Source organism: Ceratotherium simum, chromosome 22 (genome assembly GCF_057802395.1).
Source record: "Ceratotherium simum simum isolate JZ-2026a chromosome 22, ASM5780239v1, whole genome shotgun sequence".
Lineage (NCBI taxonomy): Eukaryota > Metazoa > Chordata > Mammalia > Perissodactyla > Rhinocerotidae > Ceratotherium > Ceratotherium simum.
In genome coordinates, this window is record NC_141921.1 from 6,794,307 (window position 1) to 6,808,360 (window position 14,054).

At 40.9% G+C, this 14,054-nt stretch overlaps 1 protein-coding gene across 5 annotated transcripts in view; it reads left to right on the forward strand.

Annotated features, from left to right (window-relative positions):
• The first annotated feature begins 1 nt into the window (after position 1).
• ORC1 (origin recognition complex subunit 1) overlaps positions 2-14,054 on the forward strand; it is a 26,954-nt gene continuing 12,901 nt past the window's right edge. The window contains exons 1-8 of one of the 5 annotated variants that reach the window (XM_087445938.1): positions 2-165; positions 3,457-3,557; positions 5,054-5,157; positions 5,836-5,935; positions 6,581-6,708; positions 8,424-8,602; positions 9,799-10,117; positions 13,113-13,485. In XM_087445938.1, the coding sequence (XP_087302064.1) occupies positions 5,841-5,935; positions 6,581-6,708; positions 8,424-8,602; positions 9,799-10,117; positions 13,113-13,485 (1,094 nt within the window). In that variant the 5' untranslated portion in view covers positions 2-165; positions 3,457-3,557; positions 5,054-5,157; positions 5,836-5,840. Of the gene's footprint in view, positions 166-3,456; positions 3,558-5,053; positions 5,158-5,821; positions 5,936-6,580; positions 6,709-8,423; positions 8,603-9,798; positions 10,118-13,112; positions 13,486-14,054 lie in introns of all 5 variants that reach the window. The other 4 variants (XM_087445937.1, XM_087445936.1, XM_014793772.2 and 1 more) reach the window with 4 other exon arrangements.

Below are 14,054 nucleotides of genomic sequence, written 5' to 3' on the forward strand. Positions count from 1 at the left end.
TTTCCATCCCTGGCGAGCATCTCGCTACGGCTCGGGCGTGCGCACGGCGCCGTAAGAGGAGCCCAGCTGGGGTGGGTTAGAGTTGCTGCAGCTCCACGAGCTCTTGAAGCGGAGACGGTGGGAAGCAGAAGGTTCGCACCTACTTCCAGGAAGCTTCCGGGCCCGGTGAGTGTGGTGTCCCGCGGGCTGGAGGGCGGCGACCTGAGCCGCGGGGACGGAGGAAGTTGTTCTCTGTAGACTCACTCAGTCATTGAGTCAATCAGCAGATATTTACTAAGCGCCTGTTAAATGCCAGGCTCTATTCTAAGCCCATTAGGAGCACGACTCTTCCACATCCCTATTTCTCAAAGGCTTCCCGCTCCTCCAGGGACTGCGAGTTTGCGGTGGGGAAGCCGGAAGCCAACAGCAGAGAAGCGTGAACATTCCTGTCCTCAGCGCCCTGAGACTCTCAGTAATGGTCTTAACCATCCCTTCTGTCTGCATTGCGTTTGTGAAGCATTCGCATCTTTTCCTCTTTGAGCTGTAGTGTAGCAAGCACCACAGGGAAGTCGGAGCAGCAGAAGTTATCACCCCATTTTACGGTTGTAGCAAGTGCGCAGAGAGAGACTTGCTGAGGTCGCTTTTCGTGACTCTGCGGCCTGGGCTCCTTTTTCCAGATGAGCTGTTCTTAACTGCTGGGCTCTCATTCATCCACCTTTTCGGGAGAGAAGTCTAATAGCATCTCTTCTACCTCCTCTAGTCTAACCCTAGAATAGAAAGTCCTTCTATTTTGACAGTTGGAAAAAGCACTGGACTTAGAGGCATGAGATCCGAGATTCTTATCCCGGGCTTCTGTCTGTGAAACTGCAATGAGTAGATATGTCAGTTTTCGATTTTAGTTGTCTATAAAAATGGTACCCTCTTCTCTGCTGTATTGGGTTCTTGTGAATGCCGATGGAGGTTTCTGATGTGAGAGCATAATTTTACTAAGTCCCTTTGCAAACAGTTTTTAACTGTAACAGAGGGCAATATGTGGACTTTAGAAGGTTTATGAATCTCCTGAAATTGAATGCAAAATTTTGTGTGAGTTGTATGTGTTTCATAACATTCATCGAATTTGTAAGAAAAAATAGAACCACTCTCCCTTACAAATAAATGCAAGGGATTAAGGGAGTAGGGGAATGAATTTACCATTTTGCATTTTCTCGCTTAGTCCTCAGTAATCCTAGAATAGTGCCTGGCGCACAATTGGTGATCAATAAATATTGGTTGAATAAAAGGAAGATTCAATTATTATTCCCAATTATGGGTAAGGAAATTGAGGCCCATTTGACCTCTCAGTCACTGGGAACCCTGACTTGCTGAATAAGCACACCAGAAGCAAGCTCTCTCAGTCATATGTTAGCATCTACTTGCACACAAGGTGCTGTAATGTGAAGTGGTTAAGAGCACAGTCATTGGAATCAGGGTTTAAATTAAGGCTGTGCCGTCCTGTATAACACTGGGACAAGTTATCATCTGGAAGTGATGATAGCATCTACCTTTCATTCAGCAAATATTTATTATGAGTACCTACTATGCGCTTAGTGTGTACTAGTGCTGTTCTAGGATTATTGTGAGGATTAAATGAGATAAATATATCATGAATTTTGGCTCCACCTTCTGTCATATTGGCTCAATAAGTATCTGCTATCATTATTTTCACCGCAATTCCCTTATCTGTTTTCCTTGGGTGTGGCCCCTGGACTGGATGGTGTGTATGTTCCAGATTTCTGGTATCAGTAACTAAGAGAGCCTGTAGTTGGTCGGGCCCGCCATTCCACCCCATTCATCACCCCTCTTGGGGATTCTCTCCGCTGGTGGTAGATTGAGGGTGAGAAACTGGGGTGACAGTCCAAAGAGGCCTGACATCTACTATGATTTTCTTATGCTGCCTCTTCAGAAGGACTCCTGATTAATTTTTTGAACTTTTTATTGAAAAATAACATACATACAGAAAAGTGCACAAATCATAAATCATCAGTGAGTTTTCTTAAAGAGAACATACCCATGTAACCAGCATCCAGATCAAGAAACCACATGACCTCACCCCAGAAGCGCCCCTTTTCCCCACCATGCTCCCTTTTAGTCACCTTGGTTACCTTCTATTCTGACTTCTAACACCATAGGTTACTTTAACCTGGTTTTGAACTTCATATAAATGGAATCAATATAGTGTGTATGCTTTTGGTGTCTGATTTCTTTAGCTCATTGTTATTTTGTGAGATTTTTTTCCCCATGTTGTATGCAGTTGTAGTTGGTTTCGTTTCATTGCTGTATAGTACTGCTATAAACATTCTGGTTCATGTTTTTGATGATATGTATGTTTTTGTGTAGGGTATATTCTGTGGGAATTGGTGGGTCATAGGATATGTATACGTTCAGTTTTAGTAGATACTGCCCATTTTCCAAAGTAATTTTACCAATTTACATGCTCTTCAGCAGTGTATGAGAATTCTGGCCATTCTATATCCTCACCACATTTGGTGTTGGCCTAATAATTTTTAAAACCTGTTCATTCATTCATTCATTCATTCACTTATTATGTCTCAGGCCCTGGGGATGCAGTTATGAACAAGATAGACAAGGTCCCAAGATCTCTGCTCTTTTGGAAGTTAACATTCTAATGTGGGAAGCAAATAAATAAGAAAGTAATATAATGGTTGTTGCTTTGATAATAGGGTGGTATAATGGAACATGACCCTAAGGGGCAGTGTAAGGGGGTGGGAGGGTAACTTTCATTGGCTATCAGTGAAGGCCTCTCTGAGGAAGTTTCATTGGAGCTGAGATCCGAGCCATCCCTGTAAAGATAGGCAGGAAGAGAGAACAGCAACTGCCTAAGTCTGAGGGCACTAACAACCTTGGTCTGTTTGAGGTTTGGAAAAGCAGGTCTGGAGCAGAGTGATACACCAAGGTGAGGCAGGTTAAGTGGTCCAGGCCCAGATGGCCTTCCTCCCAATACCCCTGCCTGCTCAGCCTAGGGTGAATCCCCCACCCTTGCACTCATATAAGCATATACTGGTCTCATTGAACACAGCTCATGATCTCTTGGAAAAGAAATGTTAGATTTTATCTTGGCTTGGTTTTTGAAGGAGGATGCCTGCTTTAGTAAGCTGAAATACGGTCTGGATTTAAAAGAGTTGAGAGCATGGGTTTTGATGCCTTAGGTATACATGTATCCTTATACGTACAGAGGCAGTCCTTCTGTATGCCAATTTTTAGTTTGAAAAAATGAGATCATTGTGCCAGTGTGATCAAATATTATAGTCAAAGTGACAAATCAGACCATTTATCCTACAGTTAGATTATTCAGGAATTGTAGAAAGTTTGCTGGAGTTACCAGTTTGCTGCAAAGCACTCTAGGATAGTCCAATTTTTTTAATGACAGAGTTTAGTGTGAGTACTGCAATTTACTTGCATCTTTGGTCTGTGTCTCAGTAGCCTATTTTGCCTGATTTCATTGTGGAAAGGTGAAAAGTTCAAGTTTACTTCGGACAGTTCTGTGTTACATCATCCATTATAAGGAACACATATTGAAGGTAAGTTAGTGTGTTATATATTTCCTTGAACATTTATTGAGATTCAAACACTTATACTAATTTTTACCAAAAGATTATTGGATATTATGAATACAAGTTCATTTTAGATTGATTTTAATAGTACTATGTTGTGAATTATACTCTTAATATTCTTTTTTTGTGTGTGTGAGGAAGATGGGCCCTGAGCTAACATCTGCCAATCCTCCTTTTTTCTTTTTTTTTTTTTACTGAGGAAGACTGGCCCTGGGCTAACATCCGTGCCCATCTTCCTCCACTTTATATGGGACGCCGCCACAGCATGGCTTGCCAAGCAGCGCGTTGGTACGCGCCTGGGATCCGAACCGGTGAACCCCAGGTCACCGCAGCGGAGCGCGCGCACTTAACTGCTTGTGCCACCGGGCCGACCCTCCTCTTAATATTCTTAATAGGAATCATTCAGGCATCATTTCTAAGCTGTATATTTACTAGTGGCTCAATATCTTCTCTTCTTTTTGCTAATTAGTTTCCACAAAGCATACTAAAAAATACCTTTTTTAAAAGCAGAAAATTTTATGGGTCAAAATGTTCCCAAGTATGGGCCGGCTCCGTGGCTTAGCGGTTAAGTGCGCGCGCTCTGATGCTGGCAGCCCGGGTTCGGATCCCGGGTGCGCCCCGAGGCACCACATCTCCGTCCAACCCGAGGCCGAGTCCCGCGTACAGCAACTAGAAGGATGTGAACCTACGACATACAACTATCTACTGGGGCTTTGGGGGGAAAAAATGAATAAATAAAATCTTTAAAAAAAAAAAAATAAAAAAAAAATGTTCCCAAGTAGAATGTAGAACGTAATGCCACTGAACTTTAGGAAGCCAGCTTGTTTACTCAGGATGTTAATGTACAATTCTAACTCTGTTGTTTTCAGCATAGACTTAAATTATTGGTCCCTCTATCAGTAATTCAGAGTAGTTCCGTCAGACTGGATTTAAAAAAAAAATTTTATCCTAGTTTCATCACATTTTAGCTCCATAGGAAAAGCATTGAATTTAAAGGGAAGATTTATTTTATTTTTTAAAAAATTTTTCTTTTTTAGGAAGATTGTCCCTGTGCTAACATCTGTTGCCAATCTTCCTCTTTTTTTTTTCTCCCCAAAGCCCCAGTACATAGTTGTGTATCATAGTTGTAGAGTTGTAGCTCTTCTATATGGGACACTGCCTCAGCATGGCTTGATGAGTGGTGAGTGGGTCCGCGCCCAGGATCTGAATCTGTGAACCCCTGGGCGCAGAAGCAGAACATGCAAACTTAACCACTATGCCACTGGGCCGGCCCCCAGGTTTATTTTCTTAATTACTTAAACTTAAGATAATGGATTGGCATTATTGTTAGAACTAGTCGATTGCGGTTTCCAAATTATAAAGAGGATTGTCAGATATGTTTGGATTTTTCATTCACATTTCTGTTTTTGTCAGTAAAAATCTCTTTTCTTCCCATGTGCTTTAATACAAACATTTCTTTTCAGCTATTCACAATACTTATATTTAGGACCTGTCAGCTGCGAAGAAAAATACCTCACCCCACTGCCAGAGCAGTACAGATTAGTGACACTGTTTTTTTCTCTTTAGTGTAAGTAAAATGATATGATATAATTGATAAAACCCATTGCCATTCCCTCAAATGCCTGTTGCATATTTTGCTTCCATCCCTTGGAATCACTCATTTCATTTCTTCTTATCGATAGCTATTCATTATTCAATATTCAGTTCAGGAAACCCCTGTAGGAAGCCCTTCCTCCCTGAACAGCCACAAGACCAGTCCTCTAACTTGCAGTAGTCTCTCCGGCTCTTTCTCTTAGCTCTTCACACTATTAGTTGTCCTTTAGTGCATTTATATTTTATCCCTATCTAGATTTGAAGTGTTATGAAGACACTTACCAACCATTGTATCACCACTGTATCTTTTAGTTTCAAGTTGTTAGATGTTTCATACCTTTCATCGTGCCATGTACCTAGTAGGTACTTCTAAAGTACTTATGAACCTTTATAGTTTCTTTTCTTACATACTGACCCTCTTATTTCCCTAGATAGGAAGAGTTAAGGCTTAGTACACAAATAATACTAAATTGCCTTTGTTTGATCTTCATAGAGCTTGACTTTTTCCTTAAAGAAAATATTTTCTAACTTTAAAATGTGTGGGAGTGTAGCAGGGGCAGAAAAGAAGGCTGAACTCGTTGAACGCAGGGACTGTGTCCAGAATCCATCAGAGTGTTGTCATGTTAATTTAGAATTAGTGACTTTTACACAGGAGCCATGGCGTACTACTCTACAAGGCTGAAGACCAGACAAACCTATTCATGGGTTGGCAGGCCGTTGCTGGATCGAAAACTACAGTACCAAACCTACAAGTGAGTGATGGAGTCTTTTGATTGTCCTGGAAATATAGCTTCTCCAAGCTAAACTGTTAATAACTTGTATCTACTCTGTTCTAGTTACTATAGGTTGAGGATTGAGGGACAGTGAATATGAATTGATTGTAAGGAGAGGTTTTTTGTAATACAAGAAGATGGTAGCATAAATATAGCAGTTAGTGATAGAGGAAGAAATTATGTCAGGTTAATAAAATTTATTAAGTATGATAATGTCATATCTGTTTGAGGTGGGTTCTGTGTGATTCTGCATAACGGGGTAGGATTAGATGGTCTTATTATGTCCTTCCCAGCCCTAGAGATCTCTGAACAATTTGATACTGTTATTCGGCAGCCTTCATGCCTTGGGAAAGACTTTGTTGGTCTTTGTCAATAATTGAGAGAAGTTAGGGTTCATATTAAGTCCTCTGGATTAATTATTCATGCTAAAGCAATTCATTCAATCCATTTCATCTACTCTTGCATATAACTGGGTGAACTGGTTTCCCAGTAGTGTTGGTCAGCAGAGAGAAACTATTTAGGGGATTTTCCAGTTGCAGAGCACTTTTCTCTGTGCCCAGAGGTTCTATAGAGATTGGTCCCCCACTAAGTGATTTCCTAACATATTTCTCTGTTATTTCCTAGAGAAATGAGTGTGAAAATAGAAGGTTGTTCAACTGAGATTCACTTCCAAGTTGGACAGTTCGTGTTGATTGAAGGGGATGATGATGAAAATCCATATGTTGCTAAATTGGTTGAGTTGTTTGAAGATGGTGAGTTTGGGGCTAGAATGAAAACCATTTCTTGTCATGAATGATTGGGAAGTGCTAGGTGGTAGGGAAGAGAGGTGGTTGCCGATTCTTCTGTTCACAGCAGCATATCGGGTGTGAACCCTGGATTCTGGGGTGGGGTGACTTAAGTGCTAGCTGTACCCTCTTCCATCTAGTGAACTTTACTCACTAGAGCAGTATTGGGTAAAAATGGGGTCAGGGGGCTCAAGAATTTAGCTTTTCCATTATTTTTAGCAGTAGATAAGAATGGTTATTAAGGCAAGATTTTTGGAATAGAGAGAAAGGATGATTCAGGAAGAAGAGGGGAGAAAAAATAGGTGATTTGCACTCTAATAGAGATGTATCCTTGAATTTTGGCATGAGGAAATTAGTAATGAATTTTGCAAATGCAACTTCTTAATGAGGGAGGAGTTAAGTTGGATTGGGGAGGTGTATCGGTTGATGTTCAGTCAGGAAAACAAAAACACTTTATGTGTTTTACCCAGAGGGACTTGTGTATAAATGTTGAAAAGGCTGGAGGAACAAAAGGTGGTGTTTCCTAGAGATCAGTAAGTGCAGAAAGCCACTACGGCCCTAAGACTGGAGGAGCAAAAGGGAAGGCAGTGTTAACCAGAGCCTACAAGCCCGCACTCACAGCCTCACTGATTTTCTGAGCTTTTAACCCTCTGCAACATAGAGCAGAGTACAGAAAGGTGGGAATGGGGCAGAGCTCTAAAAGGAGGATTAAGAAGAAAGATAGCAATTTGAAACAACACAAAACTGCCTCTTCCAAGAGCTAGAAGCAGAATGACATGGTAGGTAGTCCTGGGGCAGTTTGTATGCCTGAAAAAAGGAACTGATAGAGTGAGTGGATAAAGATGTTTTACATCACAAAGAAAGGAAGGATCTTTGACCAGGACGGAGGAAAACTTCATCAAACCAACATTCACTAGGGGGAGCTCATCAGCAGTATGGGCTTTTGTATCAGAAAGCCCAAAAGGGCTTTGTATACAGATTTTAGAATCCTCATGCCTGGGTCTTTGTGTACAGATTTTAGAATCCTTGTGTAGTGCTCCAGTGGGTAGCTTCAATCTTTCTCTGAAGAGAGCTAACGAAGAGAGAGGCGATGGTGATGATGGCACTAATGAGTGTATGTCCTTTCACGTGGAGCTCATGCTGGTATGGATGATATTAGTGATGTATTATCATGATAAAGCTAAAGATTGCAAGCATATGTTTGCCAGGCGTCATCTCAGTGGCCGATGCTCTGATTCTTGCTGGGATTTTTGTTTTTCTGTTGTTTGATGGCTTCTTTACAATCACTGTTTTGCGAGTTTTGTTCAGTGCCTGTGATCAGAATTGCTGCTCTTTTGTAGAATTGTACAATTTAGAACTACCTTTTGTGGTTTCTTTGATGACTGATAGCACCAATAGAAAGTGGATCAAAGTGAAAAGAACGTGGGTGCGGGGTGGAGTCAGATCGCTGCTGATTGGTCCTATGACCTTTGACAAATTGCTTAAGGTCCCTGAAACTTGATTACTTAGCATGTAGAAGGGAGATAGCCATAGTACCTACCTTGTAGGGTTGTTGTGAGATTAAGGATAATATGTTAATCAAGTATTAGCAAGTGCTCAACACAGTGTCTGGTGCATCAGAAGTGCTTAATAAAATGTTTTCTGATTGTCTTAACCTTACCTTTCCCACCTATCCCTCCTAGGTTCTGAACCTTATTCCAGGAAACGTGCTCGAGTACAGTGGTTTATCCGATTCTGTGAAGTCCCTGTCTGTAAACAGCATTTGCTGGGCCGGAAGCCTGCTGCCCAGGAGATATTCTGGTACGATTATCCTGCCTGTGACAGCAACATTAATGCCGAGACCATCATTGGCCCTGTGCAGGTAGGTGATGCCGTGATCCTCAGTTCTATCTTGAAGCTTATTTCTGGCTGCCTCCTAAACTGCATGGCCTTAAAGATATCACTGGCTCTATTTACCCCACAGAAATGAATTTTCCCTGTTTGTCATCTTCTCTGCTTGCTTGTCTGCTTCACGTCGCATATATCTATTGGGAACACTTACCAGGTGTGAGGAGCCTCCTGGAGGAAGTGACATTTAGCTTGTGACCTGAGGGATGAGCAGGAATTAGCAAATGTATCTCATTGGGAAATTATATTTAGCTATGATTATGGCAGGCATAAAGCATTGTGAGGCTGAATACGCTTGCTTAAATGAGGATTTCACCTTGACTAAATCAGTACAAAGAGTGTGAGTTGGTAAATTTGTGTTATGGGATTTTTATGATAAATCAGTTTCCAATGAGTTGTGGATAAATTGAGACATTGGTTTGGAGACTAAGATATGAGTTATTTCTCAAGCTCCTTGAGGCCCTCCAAAAGGGGATTAGATCCTGATGTGAAGTGTGGTTGCATTGTGATTAGGTGGTTGGCATGATGGTAGTGCAGAGAGACTTTGGTCTGGCACGACTGTCATCAGATTTTTCCAATTTGTGGGCCCAGCATAACACATGCCACAAAATAATTTATCTCTGAGTTCAATGAGTGAAGGAGTGAAAGGCAGATATAGAAGTTGAAGTAGGAAGATGAGTAGATTTGGAAAGGCAGAGAGGGATGTGGGTGTTTAGGCAGGAGCACAATGGTGGGAATGAGCAGAACTGTGACAAGCCAAGCTCCACTAGTGATGGAAGGCCATTTCGAAGAGTATGGAGCACTCAGGAGGTAAAGTGGGGCCAGATTTTAGAAGGCATTGAAAATTAGTTTAAGTAATCTGATTTTGCTATAGTGGGGAGCCATTATAGACTACTGAGGAGGGGAGCATGCTTAGAGAAGTTTTTGTGGGGAAATTTGGCACATCTGGGTGAATAGAATGGCCCAGAAAATAAAGCAATGTGGGGTATGGATATCAGTGAGGAAGAGTCTGGAAATATGCTCTGCCATGTCTGTGCCTCTTTAGTTTGGAAAAGTAACGATCCAGGTAAGGGTGCAGATTTAAATGCTTTTTAATCATAGCTCTTGTGGAGCATTCTTTGGCTCTTTTGGTCTCCATTTCCTCCTATTCACTATACTTCTTACATTCAGGTAGTAGCTTTAGCCCCAGATGCAGTGATACCTACGGATCTGAAAAATGAGAAGACACTCTTTGTGAAACTATCTTGGAATGAGAAAAAGTTCAGACCACTATCCCCAGAACTATTTGCAGAATTCGAAAAGCTACAAGAAGGCAGCCCTAGATGCCAGAAGCCTGTGGAAGCCAAGACTAAGAGCATAGAAAGCCCTTCTTGGACCACAGCAGAGCATGCGGTCAAAAGGATTGAATCGAGGCACTCCACCTCCAAATCTCGCCCAACGCCTACCCATCCTGTCACCCCAAGGGCAAGGAAGAGGCTGGAGCTCGGCAGTAAGTGTGGAATGGGCCACAGTGAACAATAGTGAGGCTAAAGGAATATGATATTAATAAGATATTAATTCATGCTACAGTATTGAGTTAGTGCAGCAGTGGGTCAGGTACTGATTGGACACATACTGAAATATATAAAACATAAAATTTACCATGTTAATCTTTTTTAAGTATACAGTTTAGTGGCATTAAGTGTATTCACATTGTTACACAACCATCACCATCATCTTCCAACCATTAAACAATAAATCCCCATTCTCCCCTCCCCCATCTTCTTGCAACCATGATTCTACTTTCTGGCTCTGAATTTGACCACTCTAGATACCCCATATAAGTGGAATCATACAGTATTTGTCTTTTCTGACTAGTTTATTTAAGTTAGCATAACGTTCTCAAGGTTCATCTATGTATTATGTGTCAAAATTTTCTGTCTTTTTAAGGTTGAATAGTAGTCCATTGTATCTATATACCACATTTTGTTTATCCATTCATCTGTGAATGGACACTTCGGTTTCTTCTACCTTTCGACTATTGTGACTAATGCTGCTATGAATAGGGAGCACAAATATCTGCTCGAGTCCCTGCTTTCATTTTGGGTATATACCCAGAAGTGAGATTGCTGGATCTTATGATAATTCCATTTTTAATTTTTGAGGAACCACCATACTGTTTTCCATAGCAGCTGCACCATTTTACATTCCCACCAACAGTATACAAGGGTTCCAGTTTCTTGACATTCTCACCAACAGTTGTTATTTTCTGTTTTGGATAGTAGAGCCATCCTAATGCGTGTGAGATGGTATGTCATTTCGCATTTCCCTAATGATTAGTGATGTTGAGCCCTGTAATCAGCTATTTCTTCAAGAGCTCTGCTACTAAGGTGACATTGCTTTTAGATCCCTAGTGCAAGAGCTAAGAAATATATATGTTTTAAAACTCTTGAATTCATACTGATTCTTCTAATCTATACCACAGGGTTCTCCTCCTTCCCATATTCCATAATTGTATCTCCCTTCTCCAGGAAGAAGAGCCCTGGTTCCCACAAGCAATTCCTGATACACAAAATAGTTTCACAATTGCTCTACCAATACTACTACCAGCAGTAAACTTACCAGTCAAGTTCAAACTTTATTTGCAGATCTTTATGCCTTTAGAATATATTCTACTAAGAGAGTCAAGTTCCTTTGATTAAATTTTTTCTTTTGATGGTTATATTATTGGTGATATACAGTTAGGTTCTTTTATTTCTCTTTAATTTTAGGGCTTTTCCCATCTTTGATTTAATTTTTCAGACATGTGAAACATTAACATAGTTAAAGAGTCGAAATTATTTAAAACAAGTGTGCTCGCAGAAGCCCCATCCTTTCCTTACCCTGCACCCTGTTTCTACCACATCTTTTGTAGATAGTCAATTTTATTAGTTTCTGGTTTATTTTTCCTGTGTTTTTTTTTGCAAAGATCAGCAGATATATATATAAATGCACACACTCACATACATAGACGCAAACATGCGTATAATTTTATTTCCCATTCTTTCTTACCCAGTAGGGTAGCATACTGGATATGTTCTTTTCCATCTTACTTTTTTCGCTTATAATGTATTTGAAAGCCACTCTGCGGCTGTTCTAAGAGCTCATCCTCATCCTGTTATGTGTCATTAGTCCTTTTGAATTTTTGTGTATGTGCCAAGCTTGTTGGGTGTAAGTTATTTGTATTCTTCATAACTCCTTAGTACCGTGTGTATTTAGGAGCTGAAAATAGATGTATAAAACATTTGGGAAATGCAGAAAGATTACTAAAGAAGTAATTTGTAATATCGCCATTTAGAAATAATTGCAATATTTTTTGACTGTTGATTTTGGAGGACCTTGAAAGTTAGGGTAAGAAATTTGGACTTGACACAGTGACATAATTAGAGAAGGGAGGATATAATGAAAATATTTTGGGTGGATTGTTTTTGACAGAAAGATAGAAAAATGAGGTATGAAGAAGACTGGGACATTGGGGCATTTTTATGTTAATCTAGACATGAGTTACCCTTATATTTAGCACACAGGTACTAGATGATTCTTCTGGCCTTATCTGCAGCTCTTCCCCACATACCACATGCTGTGACTGAAGTGAACTCCTCTGTGCCCAGTGCTTCCCTGCCTCGTTTCTTAGCTCACATTCATCTCATTTATTGTCATCACGTATCCCTGTCCTTCCCTTTTCAACTCTGTTGAAATGTTGCCTTTCTTTCAAGGTCTATCTCAGAAGCCATAGTTATAAGCACTTAGGTGCTTGAGGACAATTATTTTCCTTCACATTATAAACATTCACATGTATCATCTCCCGTGTTAGACTAGATGTCTTGTGCATGGGGACCAGGATGAAGCCTCATTCAGCTTTGTTTCCTCCTAGCACCTGCACGGATCTTTCCATTTTAACAGCTCAGTTGATATCTATGAATGAATGGCTGGGATTCTTGGTGCCTTTGGTCACGGTGAGAGAGGAGCAAATCCAAACGTGGTTCTGTGTATTCACAGAACCCAGGTGACTGCCTCCGGCAATCCATCTTTTCTCTATTGGTAGATACAATCTGGGTTAAGAAAAATCTAGGCCTTGGTATTACGCAACAGAGCCACTGGTATAGATTTTTTCAAAAGCTATTGACTAGGGGCTGAGGGGTGCAGTATCACCCCTGGTTGAGAACCACTGTTCTGGTAGATTACTTCAGGGAAATTGGATTGCTGAACATTTATCAGCAAAATCTGACTTAAGAGTTGACTTATGGTTCTAACAAGGAAACTCACCCATGGAATTTAGGAGAGAGACTAAAAATAATAAGAGCTACCTGGCCTGGGGAAAGAAAGCATGGAATAATTCAAAATATGTGTGACTCATGTCTTTGTATAACTTCAGTGAATGAATTTATTTATAAAGAGACTGGGGATGTGTGTAGTGCCAGTTATAAAATTCACACATTGTCTATGGTGATTTCTCTTGGGCTTAGGTTCCCCTAGGACACCTAACACTAGGATTTCCCAGCAGACTTCACGGGCCTCGCTGGATTCTCCCAAAAGAACTAAACGGAAAGTGGCCTTCTCTGAAATCACCTCACCTTTTAAGAGGTCTCAGCCTGATGGACTTCAGACCCAGTCTCCAGCTCTGAAAGCCCCAGAGAAAACTACAGAGATTCAACGACGCTCTTGTGCCAAGGATAACAAGAAAGCTTCACCTGAACGCCACATGACCCTGAGAACCCGAGTCCCAGCTTTGAAAACCACAGTGATTAGTGAGGGAAGAAGACTTACCCCTATCAGGGGGGGACAGAGCTCCTCGGTGGTGCCTTCTGTGATTCTGAAACCAGAAATCGTCAAAAAGAGGTGACCAGGGACATTACCCTGCCTCCCACAGAAGAAATTGAGATCCTTCACATGGTGTGAAATGTGTGGGTCACAGTTGATAAAGTTAGAGCAGTGGGTCACAAATGTGTGTCAGCAATCACTAGGAGCTTTTCCAGAATACATATTTCTGACACTCTTCACAGACATAGTGAATCAATCGCTAAGTGTTGGGCCTAGGAACCTGCATTTTTGAAATGCTCTTTGGATGGTTTCTGATATACGCAGCTGTCTGTTAGGCATCTCTGTTCTAGAAGATAATTTCCCACACCTGAATTGCTTTACAGTCCTGGATTTCATTGCTTGCTGCAGCTCTTTGCCACATTTTAACAGTCATTTTCTTAGATTTTTTTTTTTCACTGGAAGCCGTTTTCAAATACATATAGTACAAGAAGATAATGCATCTAGAACAAACTTTGCAGTTTGACGCTAGATAATGTTTGTAAATAATGGGCTGCACAAATAATGTGACAAGCCAGAAATTACACATTTCGATGCTTCCTGCTCAGAAACTCCAGCACCTGGCCCGTAACAGATCTGCTTGATACATA